At 44.8% G+C, this 24,061-nt stretch overlaps 12 protein-coding genes across 12 annotated transcripts; 6 read left to right on the top strand and 6 right to left on the bottom strand.

Annotated features, from left to right (window-relative positions):
• Positions 1-50: 50 nt before the first annotated feature.
• KUCA_T00002155001 (uncharacterized protein) lies at positions 51-917 on the top strand (the record flags this gene model as incomplete). The annotated part of the gene is made up of 1 exon (XM_022604408.1): positions 51-917. One exon carries the CDS (start codon positions 51-53, stop codon positions 915-917), a length of 867 nt encoding a protein of 288 aa, XP_022458192.1.
• A 475-nt stretch (positions 918-1,392) lies between these two features.
• KUCA_T00002156001 (uncharacterized protein) lies at positions 1,393-2,091 on the top strand (the record flags this gene model as incomplete). Its single annotated transcript, XM_022604409.1, has 1 exon — positions 1,393-2,091. The coding sequence occupies one exon, from the start codon at positions 1,393-1,395 to the stop codon at positions 2,089-2,091; it is 699 nt and encodes a 232-aa protein (XP_022458193.1).
• Positions 2,092-2,211: 120 nt separating this feature from the next.
• On the bottom strand, positions 2,212-3,756 carry KUCA_T00002157001 (uncharacterized protein; the record flags this gene model as incomplete). Its single annotated transcript, XM_022604410.1, has 1 exon — positions 2,212-3,756. One exon carries the CDS (start codon positions 3,754-3,756, stop codon positions 2,212-2,214), a length of 1,545 nt encoding a protein of 514 aa, XP_022458194.1.
• A 297-nt stretch (positions 3,757-4,053) lies between these two features.
• KUCA_T00002158001 (uncharacterized protein) lies at positions 4,054-4,861 on the bottom strand (the record flags this gene model as incomplete). The annotated part of the gene is made up of 2 exons (XM_022604411.1): positions 4,054-4,418; positions 4,843-4,861. The coding sequence occupies 2 exons, from the start codon at positions 4,859-4,861 to the stop codon at positions 4,054-4,056; spliced, it is 384 nt and encodes a 127-aa protein (XP_022458195.1).
• A 286-nt stretch (positions 4,862-5,147) lies between these two features.
• On the top strand, positions 5,148-7,676 carry KUCA_T00002159001 (uncharacterized protein; the record flags this gene model as incomplete). Its single annotated transcript, XM_022604412.1, has 1 exon — positions 5,148-7,676. One exon carries the CDS (start codon positions 5,148-5,150, stop codon positions 7,674-7,676), a length of 2,529 nt encoding a protein of 842 aa, XP_022458196.1.
• A 110-nt stretch (positions 7,677-7,786) lies between these two features.
• Positions 7,787-8,128, bottom strand: KUCA_T00002160001 (uncharacterized protein; the record flags this gene model as incomplete). Its single annotated transcript, XM_022604413.1, has 1 exon — positions 7,787-8,128. One exon carries the CDS (start codon positions 8,126-8,128, stop codon positions 7,787-7,789), a length of 342 nt encoding a protein of 113 aa, XP_022458197.1.
• A 538-nt stretch (positions 8,129-8,666) lies between these two features.
• On the bottom strand, positions 8,667-14,243 carry KUCA_T00002161001 (uncharacterized protein; the record flags this gene model as incomplete). The annotated part of the gene is made up of 1 exon (XM_022604414.1): positions 8,667-14,243. The coding sequence occupies one exon, from the start codon at positions 14,241-14,243 to the stop codon at positions 8,667-8,669; it is 5,577 nt and encodes a 1,858-aa protein (XP_022458198.1).
• Positions 14,244-14,548: 305 nt separating this feature from the next.
• KUCA_T00002162001 (uncharacterized protein) lies at positions 14,549-19,447 on the top strand (the record flags this gene model as incomplete). The annotated part of the gene is made up of 1 exon (XM_022604415.1): positions 14,549-19,447. One exon carries the CDS (start codon positions 14,549-14,551, stop codon positions 19,445-19,447), a length of 4,899 nt encoding a protein of 1,632 aa, XP_022458199.1.
• Positions 19,448-19,708: 261 nt separating this feature from the next.
• On the bottom strand, positions 19,709-19,972 carry KUCA_T00002163001 (uncharacterized protein; the record flags this gene model as incomplete). The annotated part of the gene is made up of 2 exons (XM_022604416.1): positions 19,709-19,906; positions 19,958-19,972. The coding sequence occupies 2 exons, from the start codon at positions 19,970-19,972 to the stop codon at positions 19,709-19,711; spliced, it is 213 nt and encodes a 70-aa protein (XP_022458200.1).
• Positions 19,973-20,276: 304 nt separating this feature from the next.
• On the top strand, positions 20,277-21,433 carry KUCA_T00002164001 (uncharacterized protein; the record flags this gene model as incomplete). Its single annotated transcript, XM_022604417.1, has 2 exons — positions 20,277-20,297; positions 20,351-21,433. 2 exons carry the CDS (start codon positions 20,277-20,279, stop codon positions 21,431-21,433), a joined length of 1,104 nt encoding a protein of 367 aa, XP_022458201.1.
• A 177-nt stretch (positions 21,434-21,610) lies between these two features.
• KUCA_T00002165001 (uncharacterized protein) lies at positions 21,611-23,293 on the bottom strand (the record flags this gene model as incomplete). The annotated part of the gene is made up of 1 exon (XM_022604419.1): positions 21,611-23,293. One exon carries the CDS (start codon positions 23,291-23,293, stop codon positions 21,611-21,613), a length of 1,683 nt encoding a protein of 560 aa, XP_022458202.1.
• Positions 23,294-23,507: 214 nt separating this feature from the next.
• Positions 23,508-23,897, top strand: KUCA_T00002166001 (uncharacterized protein; the record flags this gene model as incomplete). Its single annotated transcript, XM_022604420.1, has 2 exons — positions 23,508-23,570; positions 23,625-23,897. The coding sequence occupies 2 exons, from the start codon at positions 23,508-23,510 to the stop codon at positions 23,895-23,897; spliced, it is 336 nt and encodes a 111-aa protein (XP_022458203.1).
• Between the last annotated feature and the right edge of the window lie 164 nt (positions 23,898-24,061).

Consider the following 24,061-nt stretch of genomic DNA (forward strand, 5'->3'; position numbering starts at 1 on the left):
CTGCTCAAAATTTTCTGTTCTGAGGCAGAAGAGAAGCCAATTGGTCTAATATGTCAGCATTCTCCTCAAAAACGTTCAAAACTGACGTGTATGGTTTTTTCAGGCCGCACTACCCCCCACAGTTGTTCACCGCGCTTCAAGATTACCATAAAGGAGACCATAAACTGGCAATTGACTCTGGGTGTGGGCCAGGAGAGGCCAGTTTTCCTTTGTTGAGACAGTTGAAGTTCAACAAAGTAATTGGCACTGATCTGTCTCAGGTGATGGTAGAAAAGGCAACTAGGACCAGAAAACCAGAGGAGATTGACAGTATTTCTTTTGCAAGGTGTGGTGCCTCAGACCTGGCCTCAGTTGGAGTGGAAAATGAATCCGTGGACCTGATGACGGCAGCCCAGTGCGTCCATTGGTTTGATACTGACACGTGGTTTGATGAGGTCTTGAGGGTTTTAAAGCCTGGTGGAACACTAGCGTACTGGTGTTATGTCGACCCATACTTCCTAGGGGCACCCGAAGCCAATAAGGTGTATGAAAATTTCACGTATGGAGATAAGTTCCTCGGGCCATTTTGGGAGCAACCGGGTCGGAGCAAAATACGCGGGCTTTACAGAGATGTGAATGAGGCAATTTCAAAGAAAAAAGGATTTTGCGATGTGCAAGTTGTGGAGTTCGACCCTATGCATAGCACTAGCCAAACGGCACTCTCTTTAAGAAAGACCGTCACCCTGGAGAATTACCTGGGCTATGCCTCCACGTGGAGTTCTCACCACAAATGGACCGAAGCAAATCCTGGTGTGAAACCTGACATTTTGGATGTGTTTGCAAAAGAGTTGCAGACAAAGGTGGGATGGAGACTGGATACGGAGATAGAGATCGCCTGGAAGACCATGTACTGTTTTGCTAGGAAGGTTGTGAAATAGACTAGAAGGTGTTTTGTTTTTCGGGAGGATTTACTTAATTTAGGACAGTAATATTTGGTGGAATAGAGATACACATTCAAATTGGTGGTTTCCGGATCCGTAATGCTGTTATTACAGTATACCATGTATACCATGTATTTGAGCCGCATCAAAGCTGTCACTCTCATACGTGATCTCCATACTATGATCTCTATAAAGTATCTACAATATGTTCACAAAATAATCCCCATACAATATTTATCACATCTTGTGTTTCTTTGCCACTATCCTCATTTGATTTTTGCGCCCAAAAATTCCAGACAAACTCCTAATAATCGCTTTCAGCCCAGATCCCAGATTTCTACTGGCAGACCCAATATTATTAGGCTGCAGGCGACTGATTTTCGATGAGCTTTGAGCCTCAAGCTTCATAGAGATACAACAATACACCAGCTTTCAAAGCGTTTCTGTGAGGTATTTAATACCCAAAAAGACCATGTCGGACCCGATACTGGTCCCATTTGACCATACGTATATCCTCTACGACCCTAGAGATCCATTATCGCTGGTTTTCGCGTTATGTTCCTTGTATCCAATTGGAGTGCTCGTGTTCTACTTCTCGTGGTTCGTCACCACAAGAGAGATTGAAGCGGTCATCATTGCTGGAGGGCATGTTGTTAATGATCTCTTCAATGTTATTGCAAAGAATTTTCTCAAGCATTCTCGTCCCGGCTCCATTCACACCAAGTTTGGATCTGGTCACGGGTTTGGCTACGGCATGCCAAGTGCGCACTCTCAGTTCATGGGGTTCCTGAGTTTCTACTTCATTCTCAAAGTTTGGCTCCAATGGGAAAATATACGATACAACAGAACCTACAAAGTTTGTGGAACGTTAGCACTGCTGTTCTCGGCTGCAGTTGTGGTAATGTCGAGACTGTACCTGGAGTACCATTCAGTCAACCAGGTCATAGTGGGATATCTGTTCGGAGGCCTTTTGGGGTGTGGATATTTTTGCGTGATAAGCATCGCCAGAACAGTTGGATTTATTCGGTGGATCACATCGTGGCGATTTTGTCAGTTACTACAGGTTCGTGACTCTTGGGTTGAAGGAGGTCTCTCATTGAAGCAAACTAGAGAGAGATGGGAGCAGGAGAGTAATGAAAGATGCGAGATGCAGGAGAGGAAGAGAATATGAGAAAGGGAACAAGAACATACCCACACCATAGAATGAGGCGGAACCAAACAAAAAGAGGTGAATCCAACCGATCAGAGTCCACCTCAGACTGGAGTTAACCCATGCAACCAAAGTTCATTTCTAATTGGGATTGACCCCGTCAATCTTTATCCTCTGAGCTTTGTTAGCGTATGCATTATAAGTGATCTTGACGATTTCATCCTGGGGAAACTCCAGCGATGGGATATCGTCACACGAACTCGCCATCAGATACCCGTAGAAAACCCGTATCACCGTTTCATCAGCAATAATCAAAATATCTCCCGACATTCTCTCAATCTCATACAAAAGAGGCTCAAACTTGACGGCCAGGTCGTGATACGACTCTGCCCTTGGATATCTGTGATGGTAAGGGTCTCTCTGGTGTTGTTCGTATTCGTCTGGAAACTTGGCAGCAAGCTCTGATTCAGATAATCCCTCAGCATCTCCAGGGTTCAATTGAGTCAGCTCAGAACGATGTCTCACCACGATGCCAAGGTCCTTCAGCATCTGCGCGGCCTGCGTGGTTCTCTGTCTTGTTGATGTCCAAACGATCAACGAATTCTCATGGGAACCATCCACACCGTAAGCGGGCTGTCTGAGGTCTGAACCTATTTCCTGGGGTTGGGTGTTGCGATACCATTGCTCTCCCTTGGTTTTTGCAATGTGGTCCAGCAAAGTCTTACCCATCTTCGTGGCGTAGTCTTTTCCTTTGGCATCCAGAGGGGGGTCCGCCTTGAACTTCAGCTTGTTGTTGGAACATCTCGCAAAGTATATAGATCCACTCTTTATTTTAGAATTCATCAGAAAGAACAGGATCTTACTGGTCAAAAACTCGTTTCGGGAATTGCGGATTATCAGTCTCTCGCCAAAATTGATGAACTTGATATATGTGAGTAACGGTTCATTCATCTCTTCGTACCAAGGCTTCACTAACTCCACACGCTTCTTGTAGTCCTCAACAGCCTCTTTGGCTCCCCAGTTCGCGTAATCTGGCGATTTGGCTGCGTCGAGGATATTGCGCGCCAACAACTTTGGATTGGTGACCAGAGATTCAATAAAAAGCACCTTGATATCGTTCGAGTTCAATGTACTTGCGAGCTCCAGGCGCTCCTTACTCAACGCATTCACAGCGTCGTAAATTGCAACTTGACCCCCATCCTTGAAGAAGCCGATCATGTCCTTGATGCATTCGTCGGTGATCTCTCTTCTCAGATTGGCAGCCTCTATGGTCTCCGGCACGGGACTAAAGAAATCTTCCGTAATATCGCCGAGCTTGGCCCTGCGATAATCTCCAATGTGGAACAAGTCCGATTTGACGCCCAACCACCGCAGATAACGACACAGCGAAATCGACAGGTTGGTTTTGCCCCTAGCCGGTTCTCCACATATACAGATGCAAATAGAACCCGCGTGGAACAGCCTTCCCGAATCAGTGGAATATAGCTGAGCAGGTGACACGTGAAACTTTGTAATCGAGGTATGAATACCATCGATATCCTTGGATAGCTCCGCGATCTTACGGTGTTGAGGTGGTGAAGACGACGGGGAGACCACCGAGTCCTCGTCTTCGGATTTCCAACGATTCTGCTTTCTTGCGGAATAATTTCCCGGTATTGTAGGGGGTTGTATCTCTTCTGATGACATTGTGAAGAATGGGAACAGTTTTGGAAACAAACCACAAAGAGGGACTAGTCTTGTTTAAGTCTTCCTCTCCTTGTTACGTCGCTTAGGGATCCGACCGGGGTCCAAAGCCTTGGAAAAACAATGTGGGGAGGTCGTGTGCTGGTTACTCAAAGAGCCGCTGGCACCAGCTTAGACCCGAGGATCGATGGCAGACCAATTGGCACCAGCTTCAAGACTTTATTCTGAGTCGTTACGATGTTGTAAAATTTCATATTTTATTACGATCTTTTGTTTTTGCTATTAAACATAACCCCCTTCTTACTCGGCATTACCACCCTTTCTGGCAATCAAAGCCTTGCGGTCCTTGTCCAGGTACAACTTGGTGATGACAACCTTGGATGGGTGGATGTTGATTGGAACGGAGGCTCCGTTGGACTTCTCCTTGGTCAGCTTCTCCAATTGGATGGAGTACTTCAATCTGTAAACGGAGGAGATCTTGCCTTCTTGACCCTTCTTGGAGCCTCTGACAACCAAGACGCTGTCTTCCTTTCTGACAGGCAAGCTCTTGATCTTGAATTGCTCTCTCAGCTCCTTGGACAATGGAGCAGAGAGGATGGCACGGCGCTCGGAAGATGGAGCGGTGAAGTAGGCCTTTCTACTCTTGCTTCTGGAAGAAGAAACGTCTGAATATGTGAGTTAGTAAAAATGCTGGCTGAAATTGCGGCATTCATAGTTTTGGGATCTCAACAGTTTTGTGGTATTTTCGCAGGTGTCTGTTGTGGTAATAGACGGGCATGACCATGGAGTAGTCACGGTAGTATAGGAGCACCACGGTTAAGAACTTTCAATGCTAATATACCTTTTCGGGCCAGTCAAAACGATAGAAACAACACATTTCGACCCATGAAATAGCCTAAACGGTATATCACATTCACACGTCAAATACTATCTGTCGTGTTGTTGAGTTTCATCAAGCCATACCTTCTCACTCCATGGTGGCCTTAAAGCCTATAACGAACCGCTGGTATCACTTCAACAAGTGCAAATTTCACGCTTAAAACTAGCAGATATCCCTCTATGATAAACCCTTTGTTCAATGATATTTACCTTTGCTGATCTTGGCCATTTTGGTGATATAAAGATAGATGGTCTGTACGAATGGGAAGATTGTGTGAAGCTCTTGAAAAGTTGAAGACAACCCTCAGACAAAAATCTGGGAAGTGTAGGGGTTCAAGCCCTGTGTTTAGTCACGTGTTAAGATTCTACCCATTCTTAGTGTGTTACACATTTTGGTCATACCAGTGCGGCGCAGGACTAATCGATGCACGTTTTGGTGTTTTGAGCCGCTTCGATGAATACTTCACTCCACGCCTATCGGTTTATCTTTCTTTCATACATTGGGCTAGCTTCCGATGGATCTCCTCAAAGATCAGCTAACGACTTTATCGGACCAACCCTCTATTGATGTGTTATCGGGGGTGTTAGCTAAACTGGCTGAGATTTCAAATGGCGAACTCTCTGATGCCCAGAGGTTGAACATGTCTAACGTGGTGGTGGTCAACATTGTGGATAATGGAATTGCCAGTTTGCTGAATACGACCACCAGAAATCAGCTCACTGAGCTCTTGACCTCGCGATCTGGATTATCGGTACTGATATCCAGGTTGCGGATTTCCAATCAATCGGACTCAATGCTCTTGAACTGTACCGAGATCATAACCGAGATTTTAGAACAAGAGAATTCGATTTCCAAAGTGGTGGGACAGAAGAGGTCTAAGCTCGAGTTAAACGCTATAAAAGCGATGATTACTGGCTCGAAGTTGTTCTCGGCGCTGTCCGAGGTTTATGTTGCACTGAGAACCAAGACTCTGGACAAGGAGGACTCTTTGAAATTCAGCAGATTAGAGGCCATTTCGGTACAAGCCACCTACGTCGGTCTTATTTCAGCTAGGATATTATCTCAGGAGCCAGACTCAGACTTGATGGAGCTGTTTGTGGACCTTTTGCACTTCACATCTGGCAATCAATCAGGCATAGACCGTCTCATGGATGAACTACTTCGGTCAGAAGTCCGCTATAACGAAGCTATGCTGGTAATGATACCGAAACTGACGCCCAGGGATAGACACTTGTTCAATAGATGCTTTTTGGGCTACATTATTCGAAGATTTGGTTTGGAATACAGTTCAAAGGAACCGGCTTCGCTCTATACCGTTGTCAATTTGCTGCTGAGGGCCAAAATACGAGACTGGGAACATACCTTTGAGTACATTATCAAGACTTATCCGCAAAGCTTGGATATGATCAAGGTTATCGGTCTTTTGGTGGCTTTAGAGGGGAAACAAGGCGAGCTGTTCGCTACCTTACTTGGAAAATGGGCGGACACATACTTCATCACTTCTACCACTTTGTCTACTCAAATCGCTCTCACTCAAGGTTTGCTGACACTACTAAGCTACATACCACAGGAACAAATTTCTGAAATGTCGTCTGATGCCTCACTGCTTGGTGGGGTCACCAACCATATGGAATCTCCCAGTGAGAAGATACGATTCATTGGTATGGTTCTTCCAGACGTGGTATACTCAAGGTCCACAAAAGGATCAGCCATATTCAACATGGATGGGTATTCCACAGCGCGGGATGACTTCGTGAAAGCAATGCAGCCATACCTCACCGAGGACGATTTCAAGAAACAGCCGTTAGAATGGTCTCAGATTGAAGATCGTTTGGTAATGAAGGTCGGTGGACAGAATCTATCTTTGGTGACATCTTCGCAGCCAAGAGAACTCACTATTATGACAGTTCCCACCGAACAGGAATTGTTCGATCCAGAGGATTCAGATGATGAGGATCCAACGGTCTCCAGAAAGGAGCTACCATCTACTCCAATATATCTGAGAGAGTTGCTCAGCTACCTAGAATCTGACAACTACGATAAGCTGGATATTTCATTGAGGCTGGCTCCAACTTTGATTAGACAGAAGTCCAAGCTGGGATCTGAGGTATCGCATTACTCTGAGTCTTTGTTGACTGCGTTGGTGGGATTGCGAAATAACTTCTCAATTGAAAACTTCACCAACATGGTAATGAACGCTATTGTTGCTGTTGTCGTTAGTGATTTTGCAAATGACTCCAGCATCTTCCTTCTTAAGCTATTGATGAGCGGAGATTACTCTTTACAGCAGCGAATGATGATTCTGTCAAGTCTGTCTATTTCTATTCGTGAGCTAAGGGGTTACGAGGATGACATTATCAGTTATACCAAGACAGAATTTCCCTCCAAAATGCTCCCTCAAAAAACTCACGGTCATTTTCAGAACTATGGACAAATTGATAGAAGAAGGGAACTGAGTGCTCCGGCCCCTATTGAAGTCCTCACGGACGGAATTGTTACAAGGATGTCTTCAAAGCTGCTATCAAAGGATAATAGTGGTATATCTACCGTGGCCAAGCCAAAAATATCCAGTTTTTATCGCTCCATTGGACCCAAAGCTTTCTTTCCACTCACCAATATTTGGTATGCGATTGGAGGGGCTGGATTCCAAATAGGATCCTACTCCGCCATCCTTACATCGCACTTTCTTAAGACTTTAGTCATTATTTTGGAATGTGCATACCCTAGTTGCATTGAAATACCCGATATGGTGAGGACATTGGTGGATATTTACATAAGTGTGATGAAATCCTACGATGGTGATATGCCTACGCTCGAGTCCGTTGTTGTGGGCCTTTCGGTCATTCTTGATGGTACCGATTCCGCGACTTTGAGTACAGTTTTTGCCGAGTTAGCAACCATAAGAGAATGGTTGGAGGTTCAGTTTGAACATGGTCTTCAGGATGAAACTTTGATGGCCAAGCTTGCCAAAGTCATCATCTCGTTGCAAGAAACCATTGACAAGTTAAGAGACACTTACATGCTAGGGGAGTATTCACAATAATATGAGCGCTCTATTTCCCCAAATACGATCTCGAACATACCCATGATAGTTAACTTTTCAGCTCCGCTGTATGTACATTATGAAACTATCCATTGAACATGATTTACTTCTTAGATGTCACCAGCTGCCTTGGCCTCCTGGATTCTCTTCACGTAGGATTGAGATAATATGTTCCACGACTTCATGTACTTCTGCATACACTGCTCAATGCACTTCTTATCCTTGGAACCCATTGAGGAAGATGGGTTAGTGAAACATAGCTCGAAACAGTTTTCCGTCAGTCTGTTGACCAGCTCGTTGACATTTGCCGTTGCAATTTCACGAACTATTGTGTCCTGGAGCTGTTTTTTGATTTGGTTGTTGTCCATTTCTTTATTCGATGCACAGTTGCCAGTGAGTAGATGGTAGCTGGCTTCCTCTCGGATGTTGAAACTTTCAAAAACTGAGAGCATTGTGTCGTCTGTTTATTAAGTATACGCCGCATCAAAGATTAGAGGGCGTTTTCATTCTAACTCCGGTTCGATTGTTCGATTGTTCGGTGCGATCTATCCTGTTGGACACTTGCAAGACAGGGCATCAGAATGCATAAAAATATATTCAAGGCCTTATTAGGCTCATGCAGTAGTCTTTTGACCATGAAAACAAAAAAATAAAGAATTATGACACGGACAGGAATTGAACCTGCAACCCTTCGATTGCACTGTTATTCCAACTGGAGTCGAAAGCTCTACCATTGAGCCACCGCATCATATTCATAGAGATTGGTTTTTGGCACCATCTCACCTTGTCGGCCAGAAATATTTTTGTCCAAACACGATACTTCAAACTTTCAACTTTTTTGGTGCCACTACTAAAATATTGGATGTTAAAGCATTCGAAGGGGTGATAATTACAGCTAATTTGAATAAATGGCATTCAACTGGTTGTTCTGAGAGGTTCAGGTGCTTAGTCTACAATGTGGATTTTGACCTTCCAAGCAATAAGATTCGTTTACATAGTTTCCCATCCTCCTATATCTACCAAGCTCTCTAGCTTTCTTGCAATCTCGTTTGGAATATTGTGACCCAACCAGATGTTGCGAACGAGTTTCTCGTACTTCGGTTGGCTCAAAAACAAAGGCTCCGATCTTTTAGAATCCTCGTCCAGCTCGCCGTGCAAATCCACATACGGAGCATCAAAGAACGAACCCTTACCCTTATAGAGCATCAAGATGCCACTAGATCTCGGTAACAAAAATAAACCACACTCGCGCATGCACTTCCACTTAATATGGATATTACATTCACCCAGGCGGCTTTCCAGCGAAACACCTTGGAGGTCTAGGACCGCCGCGCAGAATAGACATATTGCAGGGTCTTTCGAGTGTAGATGTTTCTTGTGATACACCTCTGTAAAGAACTCACTCAATCTGTATGGCAAATTGATCAGACTGACAATTCCCGGATATTCAATTTTGCCCTCAAAGTTACTCAGATCGGACTTGAATTCCAGGGCATAGGTAGGGTCTCTTTCAAAGTCACTCACGAATCCTCTGATGATTTCCGCTAAAGAGGGTATTCCCAAAAACGCACATAACTTATCACATTCAAGATCAAAATTGCTGGGATCTGGTAGTTCGGAAAGCGAGGCATACTTGACAAAGGTCCAAATAGCAGCCCTTCTCAAGAACGGAGTCACAAGCTTAACCAACAGAGTATATACCAGGGGTCCCAAATCGGCGCGCTCTCTGTGCAATGCCAGAAAGCCATAAATTTTGGAGCAGTCATTCAGAATATTTGGATCAACGTTGCTCAACAATGGAAGTAAGATACATCTTTCCAATCCATACTCTGAGATGATACCAATCACGCTCTGTATCATCTTCATAGTTTGCTTGACGAAGCAGACGCACACCAATTTGTTGAATGAGATACCAAAGCTATCAGTGGGCTGCATTGACACCAGAGTTTCAAAAAGGTCCACCTTTTGACATTCAGATGGCTTTAGTACCGACAAGCAGTTCATGAGACCAATAACCTGTTCTGTCTTCTTCAACGATCCTTGGAGGTTAGGTGCCTCCGAGCTTTGATTGTAGGCTTCATATGCGAATAAAGCATTCTTGAGTTGACACCAAGCCCTAAGCATTGTGAAAGTCTGGGATGGCACTTGGGAGAAAACATAGCAGCTATTTTCTTCGCGAGTTCCACGCAACGAGATTTCAATAGACTCAATCGAATGCGCTAAAATAGAAGAGACCACATTATCCGGGTGGGGTTTGGAGAAGTACGAGAGAAGTCTCGAAGTGCTGAGCAATGAAGTTGCAACTTTGTTCCCAAAAACTTGACTCGAGAAAAGTACAGATCCATACTTAGCCTTCATCTCGCTTCTTGCAGTCGAGATGGCAGAATCCGACAAAACTTGACTAGCCTCCTCTATTGAAACCGACACTAGATCATTACAATATCCCCAGACTGTTTCTGACTCGCTCAAGTTGATAGGCGCCTTAATGTAAGGCTTGCGTATTCCTGGATACAGCACTGGTACAAACACATTGTTCAAAGATTTGCACAACGGACAAAGAAACTCGCTTTTCGAGAAGTCTTCAGGAATCGTTCTCGTAACTTGACTTGACCTTCTCGTCTTGGAAGAGGTCTGGACATACTCCAGATAACAACTAAAATGCATTCCGTGGCAGCAACTGGTTGTGACTGAGTGGGACTCGGAGCATGATCCCTCCGAGGACACATATCCAGGTCCAATGACATTGCGACTTTCAACACGATGAAGATACTCGTCTATTGGTCGATCGATGTCCATGTCAGGATGACGTGCGTCCAAGTTTGGAGAATGAGAAAATGCCTTCAAAAACCAATAGTCATCATACAATTTGTCATTTGCAGGAGGAATGTACCTAAATTCTGCAGAATCAAAAACATAGCTCGGGAATCCAAATGGCTCGTCATCCGAAGCTGTCATCTGGCAGAGAATACAATGTTCCTTTTCAAACAACCAACCTTCCTCGTCCATCCGAGTGTCCATTTCTGCCTCAGGATCGGCTCCAACGTCCAGCTGATGGTTTCTGACAAACCGATCCTGTTGTTTCTTGAACTGAGCCATGATCTTGAATCTCTTTTTCTTGGCAAGCTTTTTCTTTCTCTCGAACTGTGTCTCTTCTCCCTTTTCAACATCAAACTTGGAGTTCAGGATATCGACGTCACAGTCAGGTATGGCAGATTGGAGCATAACGAGATTGTTGTCAAGTTCGGCATAAATAAGATGGAACAAAGTCTTGATTTTGCTGTGATGTGAAGCAAAGGAATCGTCAGTTAATATTGTGTACAACACAGAGGCCAATGAACCAGTCTTTTTATCTGATTGGGTATTGAGCCCAATCTGAGAATTGAAGTCGAGGTTCTTCATAATACAGTTGCGCTCCACAACAACATTCAAATCTGCAAGCACAAACTCTCTGATGAACTTTGATGAAAAATTCGTCTGCATACAAATATGCAATAAATGAAGACTGAATTCCATAATTGCATCCGTCATTGATGGGCCCTCTCTAATGCAGTATGCAAGGGAATTCTTCAACAGGAAAGAGAACTCCAGGCTAAGAATAAATTGGGGCAAGTGGGCATAAGGGCCAAAAGAGTCCCAATTGTACTTTGGGGGATTGAAAACAAAATCCTGAGAAGGTCTCTTCGTTTTCTCCACAAACCTGTCTCTAAGCAGTCGCAAGGCCTCTTCCCTCTTATTGGAAGTGTAATGGATGAAGTATGGATCCACGTTGTTGAAATACTCAGCCTTTAACTTGTACACCGCATGCTCTTGGTCATCTCTGGGTTCTACCAATGTTGCAATCTTCCTCAGAATGAACAGAAATCTCTTTTCGCTGGACAAGTGCTCGATTTCCGAGCATAGCTTGCTATAAGGAAGGGACCGGAAACACAGAGTTTGTATGATCTCCTTCTCTATCAGACGTGTCAGTACATCATGGTCATTCATCTTCATCAGGTGAGTGGTATCATTCAGGATATTGATGAAAAACAAAAGGCATTCCTCCACAATGCTAGAGGTATTACCCTTTCCATATGTAAGATTATTTTCAAAATCACCCAATATCCATGGGATCAGTTTCCATCTCTCAATGACTGTTGGAACAGATACAGAAGGTTCTTGAGTGGCTAAGAAGCATTGAGCCAGAAACAAGTCTCTGACAAAACCAAACTCCCGGATCCCTGTGTTCCTATATATGTTCATCTGATTTCTAACTGAAAACCCGTTTCTGACCCACTGTCCGACTTTAATCTGCGAAAGAAGAACCATCTTTCTAATTGCAAAGTCAAAGAATATTAAAACGAGTTTGTTAGATCCAATCGATTGAATGCATGCAGTCAGTTGTTCTGGTGTTTGGATTGCATTGTCCATCTCCAAAAGTGAAGATATTAGAGAATGAACAGGATGCAAGAAACTGACTTTTTCCTGGTGGACGTCAAACTTCAGAATCTCAGCCTCATTGGAGAGTGCCGAGTATCTCATGAAAGAGAAGGGCTTTGAAGTAACATCGCAATCCATAACCCGCGTTGTAGATTCGCTCATGGTGCATAATTGTAGAACTGTTGCCTCAAATCTCTTGAGTAGCTTCGTAATTGAAGCATTTACCACGCCTGATTCCATAGGTAATAGAGCGTTTGCAGACTTCGAAATGCTTTCCGCAAAATGTGCAACAACTGAGGTTGAGTTGAAAAAAATTCCATAGTCGTTTGATTCGTACTCCACATGAGCGGTTGCTTCTCTCGACATGGTTGGTCTTCCTTGAAACAGCTTTAGCAACGAAAAGACCTGGTCTATCAAATCAGATGAAAACAAAGCCTTGTTGTCCTGGTTCCTTCCCAGTATATACGTCATGTCAAAGAACATGTGACCCCATTTTCTGTTTTTTAGTGATTTAAAAGATAAATCAGCCTTTGAAATATCATATCCCGCCGGTGGATATGAGATTGTGCCCGTGGTTAGATACAGATGAGCGGTGGTTAGCATTCGAGACAGATCGCCGTGTCTAATTGTGTTCGTAGAGTTTGAAGGACATGTGAATAACTGTGCAGAGAGGGAGGACATCAATGAGGACTCGGGCTCACGATCTAATGAAAGAAACAGCTCCGAAATTTGAGGGTATATGTCCACATACTGAGCCGTCACCATGAGTTTGTACCTCAGATTAGAAATGAGAGAAAAGATGTAGATGTTGTGGAGAGTTGATCTGATAGACTTCCAGAACCGTACATCAAAGTATAGCAACATCTGGAACCTCGAACCTTGAATCTCGGATTGAGTTCGGTAAGCCAGACTTCCCACGTTGGTGAAGAAACACTCGTTGCAAAGATCCTGGCTCAGGTCCCAGCGCATTGGCGTTGAATCGTGGTTGACAGAAGGCACTCTTGGAATCATATTATCAACTGTGAGACTTCCAACACACATCAGCTCCCGATTGTCCGACCCCGGACTTCTCAAGACGGAGGCATAGCATCCTTGTCTCCAAGGTCTCAAAAAGGTCCGACACACTAGGTCTCTAAACCTCTGTTTATTTTGAAATAACTTGGAGTACACAATATTTTCAATCCAAGAAATCACGGAGTCACAAAGCTCTTCTCTAAAAACATCTCTGTAACTTCTGATGGCAGATGTCAGTCCAGTCGAACAAAGTATTCTCTGCTTCTGCAAAAGTACTTCCAGATCGTTTCCTCCCATCACGTTCCCTCGGCCGTAGGAGTCCACTCTTTGAACAACCATTTCGGCAAACCTGGAAACCTTTCCTGTAGTGAATCTGACTCTTTGCACAGCGTCGCGGAACTGTCTTACCTGATCGTTGTACAGAACAAGCATGTATTTTTCTGATGGTGTATCTTCAGAAAGGTAGGCAGCTGGATTTAACGCCGATCGCCTGGAATAATAGCGTATTTTATCTGCCGAGTCCGACGGCATCACGACCTCAGTAGAATGAGCCATTACATCTAGAACATGGTCCAATGCCACAGCCAATGTAGTCTCCAAGGCGATGTATAACTCTTCGGGAAGTGGCTCCTCATCCTTCTCCGTGATCAGGGGACAACTCATCTGAGTGGTCCAAGCTTCAGGATCTCCACAGTCACAAACTCCGCCATTATCCTTCTGACAAAGTCTTACTAGGACCTGGTGATCTTCGTGATCCTGGGCCTCAAAACAAAACGAGCACAGGGCACACGTATCATCGAAGCCACATGTTAAACACCTATAACAGGGGTCCCCCTTCCTGAATCTCCGTGCACAAGGTCTCTTGGGATGACTGTGTTCACTGTGTTCGTCTTCGTCGCTTGAAAGCATCTTTAGATCATTCTCAGGTGTGGAGAACGCGCGGTTTTCCCACGAAAAACCCGCAAAATCCTCCACCTTCCGCTCCGGAAACAACAACGGCAGGTACTTACCATCACAAGAAGCAGCATAAAATAAACCAGCGAGTAATTTTCGAGTACCGGTGGCGACCTTGTAATCGCTGAGTACTGGAAGCTCTACCAGGAAGCTCCGCAGTTGGGGATGTTCCAGAGGTTGCATAATCGAGCAATTGGTGAGAGAGGAATTTTATGCAAATAGATAATGGATACAGTGCTCTCTATTCTTCCCTCCAAAAACCTCTTTCAAATATTGTTCACCAATACACAATTCGCTATCGAAGTTCAGCTGATTACTATCTAAGCTCCAAACGTCCCGCTGAAAGTGGCAGTGGCGTTTGGAGTTTTTGCGTTCCCCACTCAATTCTTCTGGGCACGAATCGATGCTCATCAAGGATATCACTTAACGCAATGTTGTAGATTGGGGCCCTGAATTAACTTTTGCACAATCTCTGAGTGCTACGCGAAATGAGGACAGAAATTTCGAAGGTTACTCAAGGATTGGAGAGGATTGTCGGTGGACAGTGTGCGGGTCTCAGTCCTCGCACTGTGAGGACCAGTCTAAAAGAGGTCAAGCATAAGGTGTATGCCTTGTTGTACTACTCATTGGCCTCTAACGAGCCTGCCATTCTAAACGACATGTTCCCTGGATTTTTCAACCAAGAGCTTGAGTTACCGCATACAGCTGAGGATCTTATGCATGAAACCTACAAAGGATTTCATGTACCCGAGGGAGATGCAGCGGACACCTATTCACATACTGGAAGATCATGTGCCAGGAAGTTCGAGCATGGCGAGCCAATTTACGCCTGCAATGATTGTGGTATCGATCCCACCACGGTTTTATGTTCTTACTGTTTTAACAGGGATGACCATGAGGATCATGATGTCGGAATGAGAATCGCGACTTCAGAGAACGAAGGGATATGTGACTGTGGAGACGTCACTTCCTGGGTCAGGGATCTTAACTGTATGTGTGAGATCGAGAGGGCTGAACGCGATGACATTCCTCAATTCGTACATGACCTGCGAGGTTCTGCTACGGAGACTGTGGCAGCAGCGCTAGATTATGTTCTTGGGGTTTATACCTCGTTTGACCTTGCTTTTAGACCACAGCTTTCGCCGACAGAGATGATCAGGCATTTTCAGATGCTTGATCCTGCCCCCGATTATGCTGAGTCTAAGCAGTTCTGTCTGTTGCTTTGGAATGATGAGTACCACAGTATGCCCGAAGCATTTGAAGCCGTGAAGAATGTCACCGGTTGGACCAAGAACATAGTAGACAAATGTGTGGTTGAAATTGACAAGAATGGGTTCAGCTATCTGAAAACTGGTGATATCACCTCGGTTCATCGTGATGCACAGGAATTAAGGGATCTTGGATATAGATATGAAATCATTCCTAAGCTTCACTTTGCAAGGTTCCTGATCAGTGGAATTATCATCGAATGGTTGAGGGATGCGAGCGACCATCATCTGCACGAGGTCCAATCTTCGGTAAGAACGAGTATAGCAGAGAGATGCTTGGAGAAGTACGATAATGTTCCCCGATTCCCACCTCTGATGGGGACGCCTGACTCGAATTCTTCGTTTCTGTCAAATTATTCAGCCTTGCTTGACAACGATGGTCGAATTCCAAAAGGCCAACTGGACGTTACCGGTTCCAGGATCCAATACTTTTTCTTTTTTGAACCGAGATTCCCAAAAGGCATTCGCTCTATCCTGCATTCGACCTTTGCCCCTATCCTAATCTCGTCTTTGGATACAAGAGTCGAGTTTGCTAGGTTGTTAACTGAAATATATCAGCAGCTGATGTGCTGCATGGCTTGCTGTGATCGCGAGTATATGCATCATAGCCTTGGAGAAGTGTTTTTCCAACTGTTTGCATGTCCTGTTACGACTGAGGCGATCATAGCTGCTCCCCAACGAATCGAAATTATCGCCTACACAACCAGACAGGTTTGTATGAATGAACTTATAATCAGTCCACCTCCAGCATTCACGAAGCCTAATGCTGAGAGTTTCAGGATTTTCAAATGCCGCGCCGCCGCGATTCGTATCCTAGAGAATCTCGTCGAGTGCGTCGAGTATAATGAAAAGCACCTGGGGTTTTTCAGAAAGAGCTTCGTTGATGAACTATGCGAACTTCTGAGTGACTTTGGCAATCTGACAGGAATTCAGAGGAAAACAGGTGATCATGTGCTAATTGACACTACTCTGGGATATCAGAATCTTAGGTTTTTGTCACTATTGTATGACATCATTGAGCACTTTGCAAAAATGACGAGCGAGCTCACTGATAATAGTGCTTCTGAGGAAATCGTTGATGCCCTGGAGGCTGTGGTACTTTTCATCAACAGATCGATATCCGCAAGTTCGTTTTCGATGCCACAGACGAGCGTAGGCAGTGGGGAAACAGACTATCTTCTCAACCCACTACAAGCGTTTTGCTCAACGCTGGTATACAATTATCATGGATTCGACTTCAGGTGGTTTGAAAGAATATACTCGGCCTCTTCTGCCGCTGATTTCCGAACCCTTCTTATACATCTTGGAGACCGAAGCCTATGCCGTACGGTTCTGATGGCACAGATAGACTCAGGTCACTGGGCAAGAAATGGGACCATGATAGGCCACGAAGCAGATCTTTGCAAGGAGATATCTGGGTGCACGGATCTATTTCTATTCCAATCGACTTTGCTCGCAGGCGCTCCTGTCTCATCTCTCATTGAGAATGTCATCTCCAAATTTAAGTTTGATCAATGGCTGGTTTCTCCGGATGCTGAGTATGAGACTGAGTATTTGGAGAGGAGTACAAGCCTCTTCGATGCCTTGGTAGTCTTTTTTTACCAGGTATCTAGCTGTTGGGATTGGTTGGGTCCATCGTATGATAAGTCATCGCAGGCCTTGGGCGACCAATTGGTTACCTTATTGATTGAGGAATCTGCCACGTTCTCTGACTTGAAAAGTGATGTCAGGACCACGGATGACAAGATTGAAACTTTCCTAAAGCAATTTTGTACTTACAAACCACCTTCTGGTGTCTCTGGTTCGGGGAGGTATTCTTTAAAGGAGGATGTCTTGAAAAATATTGATCCCATGAGGCTTCCATTCAGTTCGGCATCACCAGATGAACTTCAGTATCATATTCGAAAAGTTATCGCGAAACTGGACAATTGCACTGAAGACGACGTTGTGTTTGTTCCAAAGCCTGTCCAGCTTCCTGCGAACAGGGCGCGCGAACTAAGCTTGATATCCGAGTTTGTTTCGCATCCGCTGTTGTTGAAATTTGTGGATAAGCTATTGAGTCATCACACTAAAAATGAATCAGATTCTTATTTACTGAATTTATTGCACTTGGTGCATCGAATTGTGCTTGATGTTTCGTCAGTTACACCATTAGCAGATTCTGCCATAGCTTCGTCCCTATTCAAGATAAGCCGGGGTCAGTGGGCAGCTGGTGGTGTGCGTTATAAGGCAATGCTCATTCTGAGAGAAGTTTTGCAGCGAGACGCCGAGATGGCTGTCCAAGCGCAACTTTTCCGAATGTTTGGTGAAGATACTGTAATCGATGCTGTGGAGTTGAAAGCCCCGGCCGTGAAGAAAAACCTTTCGAAAAAGTTGGCCAACAAAAGGTTGAAAAAGCTGATGGGCAAAATGGCCAAGCAGCAGCAGCAGTTCAAAGAGAACAACCCATCTTCCGACAATGAATTAGCACAAGATGAACAAAGAGTGTGTATATCCTGCAAACTCGGAGCTCGAGAGAACGATCCTTTGGTGATCTTTTGGGAGCAGAACGTTTCTTCTGTTTTTAGGATGATAGGGCTTGGACCCGAATCTAAAAAATTTCGCAATGTCTGGAATACATGTGGCCACTTCATACACCTTGGTTGTTTTGACGGCCTTAATGTCTTGCCTGGAGAAAAAAAGAAATGTCCTTTCTGTGGGTTTTCTTCTAACGAATATCTGGTTAGCCATCCTGTTGACTGTGAGTTTCCAGCTCTAACAGCAGTTGAAAGAATCACATTGAGGGATATCGAAGCTGCATTTTTCCCTGTGAAAAATGAACCCATAGTTCGCTCGTCGGATGCCGATAACATGTCAGCGCAAACTGGCAGCCATTTCGATGAGCTTTGCGAAGCTCTGGTTGACACTATTAAAATGGTGGAGATTGCGTCTCGATCAAAGGCAAGCTGTGGAGAAGATGCATACTCGGAAAGGCAGTTGACCCTCGTTCGGTCCGCGTTCCAATCGTTTTTGAGCTCACCTGAGTATTACACAAAAACGGTCGGGTCGGGTGATGCGGTTTCGCCTCTGCTTATGCTGTTTACCGGGCTGGGAATCGTCGAGGACAAGTTTCAGAAGTGGGCAGAGCTTGGTGTTTTGGAATACCGCTCAGTTGTAGCTGGCCATGACTTTGAGAGATACTCCGGAATGAATGCTATTGACTATCAGCCTTTGACTGAGGACCAGGAACGCCTGGTCTTTGATTCTTATGGATCAAGGGCAACTGACTCGCAGGTTGTTTTGAAGATTTATTGGAATCTAGCTTTTGTTGTTCTACAGAAGTATAGAGAAATTGTTCTTTTGCTTATGGCAATTTTCCCGAGCTTTGCACTGGAATCTGCGGAAGCAAAACGAGGAACCTATGTGGACAAAATCAACTTAATTGCCCAGAAAACCGGATTGCCGAGGTTCCAGCATTTTGTTTCGTTGTGTGGCACAGCTCCAGAGGACGATGATGCTGGCAACCCCAAAGAGTATCTTGGGGTTGTTGGACTTCATCCTTTGAAGCACAAACTTAAGGACTACATTGACTTACTATATGGGCCAATGGGAAAGAAGAGATCCAGGAGCTTTTCGGGTGGCTCCACTGAAGAGTACATTGTTTGTCTGATATGCGGATCGGATATCCGGTTGAACTCGTTGAAAATTGGCAAGTGCGAGGAGTTACATGATTGTGCTCAGAAGGGGCAGTGTATTGCGTTCAATCCCAGTACGAACAGTCTACTGTTCTTGGCTGGTCATGACCGGCTTAGAGTTTCCACGTATAAGACTCCTTACGTCACATCTCATGGTGAGCCTGCGCCGGGGCTGATGAGATCTCAAGATCTTGCCCTTCTGGATCCCCTCAAGTGGCAGAATCTCAATGACAAGTACCTTAACATGACGCTGCACCAGTACCAAACGGTGTATGAGACAAGGTATTTTGATCACAACCCGATTCAAATCCCGGGTTTGGGAATGACCCTAGTGCCTCTCGTCAATGGTAACAATTTGGGGCTGCTATTTGGCGAGGAGCCTGAAGATTTTCATCAACTGAATGAGGACTCGGACTCAGACGGCTCAGATGAGCGGTACGATTAGCGAGTAGCTGGAAAACAATTGTACATAGTCTGTTGAATATAAGGACATTTTATGAATTACTCACTCTAGCGACCATCCGAATCACATCTGCAACCTTGTGCTCATTGTACAGCCGATTTCGAACGTTTACAGTATTCCTCACGTATGAATCTTGTGATAACAATCGTTCAAAACTAATACTTTATATCATACTATACGTGCTCGTAAGTGTTTTGCTTTGTTTCTTCAGAACTATCTCGCTCTGTTTCATTTCTGGACGATTTATTCGTCGTCATCTTCATCCTCACCGGCATCACCAAGCTTCAGCTTGACATCCTTCCATAGCTTGCCCTTGTTGTGAGCCTCGTACCAGGAAGTGACACCGTAGTCAAAGAAGCCCTGGAATGCAAATGCAGTGGCAAAAACACTACCCACAAAGACGGAGTTTCTCTTGAACACCAGGTTGTAAATGGTTGAGTACTGATTGGGTTAGTCTTCCGGTTATTCTCCTAGCATGGTGCCAGCCATCACGTCCTCGCTGAGCATGCTGACACAACAGCACCACAAATTGAACCATCCATGTTCATCAACACTAGATTAAACTCACCATATTTGTATATTGGATAGATATGAGAATACACCAAACGCTCTCTCGAAACCAGGAGTCGTACTCCAGAAGTCAGATGAGCTCTTTGACTTTTCTCGAAGTTCATTGGTTTAACATATCTGGTGGGACACGACCTCGACTGCAATATTTTTCAGAGCCTCACCAATGCTCAAGAGAGCTGCTGGGTAAAGACATCAGTAGATATCCCGGGCATTTGTTTCTTAGGACTTCAAACTATACACAATGCCTACTGAGTTGGAAGAGGTGAGTCAACAGTTTGTACGGTGAGGGATGAACTGGCATACTAACATACACAGTTGGTGTCTTTCCTCCATGCGGAGCACAGGAACGTGAGAGAGATTGCTCTTGAGAACTTGGTCGGATTCTCACCCAGTGGTCCCAACCAAAAGATATTTCAGTATGACAACTACAGGGCCGTCAAGGATTTGGAAATTCTTATTCTGGACAAGAAGGTGCAGGTGGTGCAACAGGCTCTTACCATCTTGGCCAATCTGTGTGACGATTCCCATGTGCGTGAGCTGATTCTGGAGAACGAACAATTTGTCAGACACTTGTTAGAGCAAATCACCTTCACGCAGAACAAAAACGCGGACCTCATGAGTATTTTGCTTGCCAACTTGGCCAAGACGGACGCAATCACCAAGATATTTGAATTCACTCTGAATGTGCCCGAGAAGCAGCTCTACAAATCTGCAAAAGCCATGGATTGCATGATGGATTGTTTCGTCAAGGGATCAGAGAGAAAACACAACCCTTTTGCTGATTTTGACTACTTGTCTTACTTCTTTGCTGATGTCTCCAGGTTCCCACTTGGGAGAATGTATTTCGTGACGAAACAGTCATACGATGATGTCGTTCCCCTTTCCAAACTATTGGTGTTCACCGAGAAATACGACTCCAAGAACAGAAGAGAAGGTGTTGCTTCCACTATCAAGAACTCTTTATTTGAAACTGAGCAACACGAGATGCTGCTGACTTCTGAAATTAACCTGCTGCCCTATATTCTGTTGCCTATCACCGGTCAGACTGATGAGCTAGACGAGGATGACATGTTCAACTTGCCGGATGAACTTCAACTACTGGGCGAAGATAAGAAGAGAGATCCTGTGAATGAAATTATTACTGTTCACTTGGAAAGCTTGCTGTTGCTGTGTGTCACCAGATTCGGTAGGGAATATCTTAGGAAGAAGTCTGTCTACCCGTTGATCAGAGAGTTGCACAAGGCATACGAGGATGAGTTGATTGCCGAGTTATGTGATCGTTTGGTTCAAATGCTGATGCGTGATGAACCTCCATCAAATGAGGAGGTAAAGGCAATGCATAGTGATGCTGAGAGTGATGATGACGACGATGATGACAAGATTACGGAGATTTTGTAGGCAAAGAACATCTTGAGACCTCAGCAACGGCTGATGTATGTACACCATCTAAACGACAATCTTCAACTGTAGCTGGGGATGATTTGGCTCCCCATACGACCACGAATTGAAGCTTCTAGCTAGATCGGATCTTGTTCTTCAAAGAAAACTCTGTATATCTTAACTTTGAGATGGTCTTCACGCCCTCTTGTAGACAAATTTGTTCTTCAATTTATAATTGGCCTTGAGAATCACCCTCAAGCGGTCCTTGTTCGCAGGATCGTGAACCTTAGGCCCAATGGCCCGGAGTAAAGCATTGAGCTCAATTGGACCATCGCCCACAATAGAAGCCACTTCTTCAGCGGTGAGATCCTCCACAACTGCCTCAAGCTTGATCTTTTTGTTAGACGGCTCGGCTTCAGACTCCACGGATCTCTTCCTAACAGATGGGTTCCATTCCCCTGCGGGGAACTCTGCAAGCAGCGTTTTGACTGCTCTGAGCACCAGAAACCCATTGCTGTAAGATTTGACAGAAATCCTTGGGGCTGATAGATCAGGAGATCTCGAGCTCTGTCTTTCACTGTATTCTTCTTTAACTTCCGGGGAATGGGATTGAGATCCAGGCTGCGAGGGCGATTCCAGGCCAGGTTCACGTTTCACCTCTGTCTCACTCTCAGCCTCGCTTTCAGAAATATAAGGGTTCTCTTCTTCATCATCAGACTCGTATACCTCGTTCAAAGCATTCTTTGCCAATGCTTTACGCAATTTCTGACCTTCCTTATCGATTTTTTTGGTTTCAAAAAGATCATCCAAATCGTCGTCATCGTCTTCCTCGGTCTTCACCATGTTGGCAGCGCGTAGCATCTCACGCTTCATTCTCTTTTCACTCTCCTTATTCTCCTCGTCGTTCCCGTCCATGATTGGTGCCTCCTCGTCGTCGGCAAACTCTTCGTCGAAATCCAGCTCGTCGTGGTCACTATCTTTATCCGCATTCTCGGAGCCGGCAACCGTCCGAAGTCTACTTGGTCTCTTAAATCTCGCATCAACGCTATCTCCACTCCGAGCCTCCTGTTCCATTTTGCGCATCAGCCACCGCGGGGTTTGGGCTCCATCCTTCATCTTGGCCTCAGCCTCTTCCAAGGTCAACGTGGCATACTTGTTTCTAGGAGTGAATTTGTAAACTTTTTCTGCGGGAACAAGCTTGAATCCATCTTTATCAAACACAAACAAAGCATAGGTGTCAGAATTGCCTGCCTCGTAACTGCCGACCCAATTATTCTTACCCTCGTAGTCTTCCAGCACCCAAGGATAATACTCTTCATATCTCAGCCGCCTTTTTTCCTCGTCGACCATGTGTATTTGTCTTGTCTTTCTCTTGAAGACATTCTTCTTTTTGCGGGCCCCTCCATCGGGGGCAACTACTGCCTGTTCAGCTTCCCTTTTGGCGAGGAGTTTAAGTCTCTTCTCGTTTGCCAGTCGCATTTTCTTCTCCTCCTCCGTTTCAAAATCAGGCGCTACTGTTCCAGGGATTTCATCGATATCCATCATACTGACATCATTGGAACCGTTCTCTTGTTGTAGTTGTTGCTGTTCCTCCTTCTTGATCTGCTTCTCCAGGTCTGCGGCTTTTTTCTCTTTCTTCTTCTCTTCCACCTCTTTGAGCGACAACTGGAACTGAAGGTTCTTGGGATCCTTACGATGCAACCTGATTGGACGGGTGAATGCGTCGGAGTCCAGAGGGTCCACTTTGTTCTTCGAGTGGAACTTCAGAATGTGGTATCTAGTCTGTTCCACATCCTCCGGAGTGCACGTCTTCAGAACAAAGTCTGAGTGTTGTCTGGATGAGGTGACACTCGTGGGATTGGCAGGCTGTGCGGACATTTCTGGATATTCCCTAGTATACAAAGATGAATGGAAGAAGCGTTGTTAGAAACTATTGTATTGCCGCCTGGCACTTGGTGAAGAATCGAGGTCGTGTCTGGAGCGGTGTGTATTACCAAAGTTTTTGGCGCAGCCGGATGGGATTTAAAGAGAATGGATAAGGTGTGGGAAAGAAGTCAAGGCTCTGGGTATCCTGATCCTTCGATTACAAACAATGAGCGCCATTAGAAAAGACTTTTCTGTCACATATAAAGCCAACATTGTGGCGAATATAAACGTGAGTTCACGAAATCAGACGTGCTTTAGGATCACACATACTGACCTCACACAGACATTTCATCATATCCACGACTTGACGTCGTTAGTGCTTGGGTCGTCCTCGGGTATTCTCCAGCTGGAATCGTACCATGGACTGATATATTTTCTGGTGACAAACATCATTGTTACTTTGGCCTTTTTTGTGGTGATTTTAAGTGGCAATTTGAAGCTGATACCGAAGTATTACGAAAAGGGCTTGCCAGGCCTGGTGTTCGAGGGACTTTCCAGATCGCTGGCGGGATTCTTTATGATGTGGTGTTTGACCACTGCGTTGATATCTACATGATGAACAACAAATGCTCTAAAATCTTTAGCACGGAAGGGTATTGAAGCCTTGATTCAAAAATGTATTCTGAACGGTAGATAAAGCGTATGATCGTTCTCATAGTCAATGCTAGTTTCTTCATGCGGTATATGTATATATATATATATATATATATATATATATAT

Source organism: Kuraishia capsulata, genomic scaffold, assembly GCF_000576695.1.
Source record: "Kuraishia capsulata CBS 1993 genomic scaffold, Kuraishia_capsulata_scaffold_2, whole genome shotgun sequence".
Classification (NCBI taxonomy): Eukaryota; Fungi; Ascomycota; class Pichiomycetes; order Pichiales; family Pichiaceae; genus Kuraishia; species Kuraishia capsulata.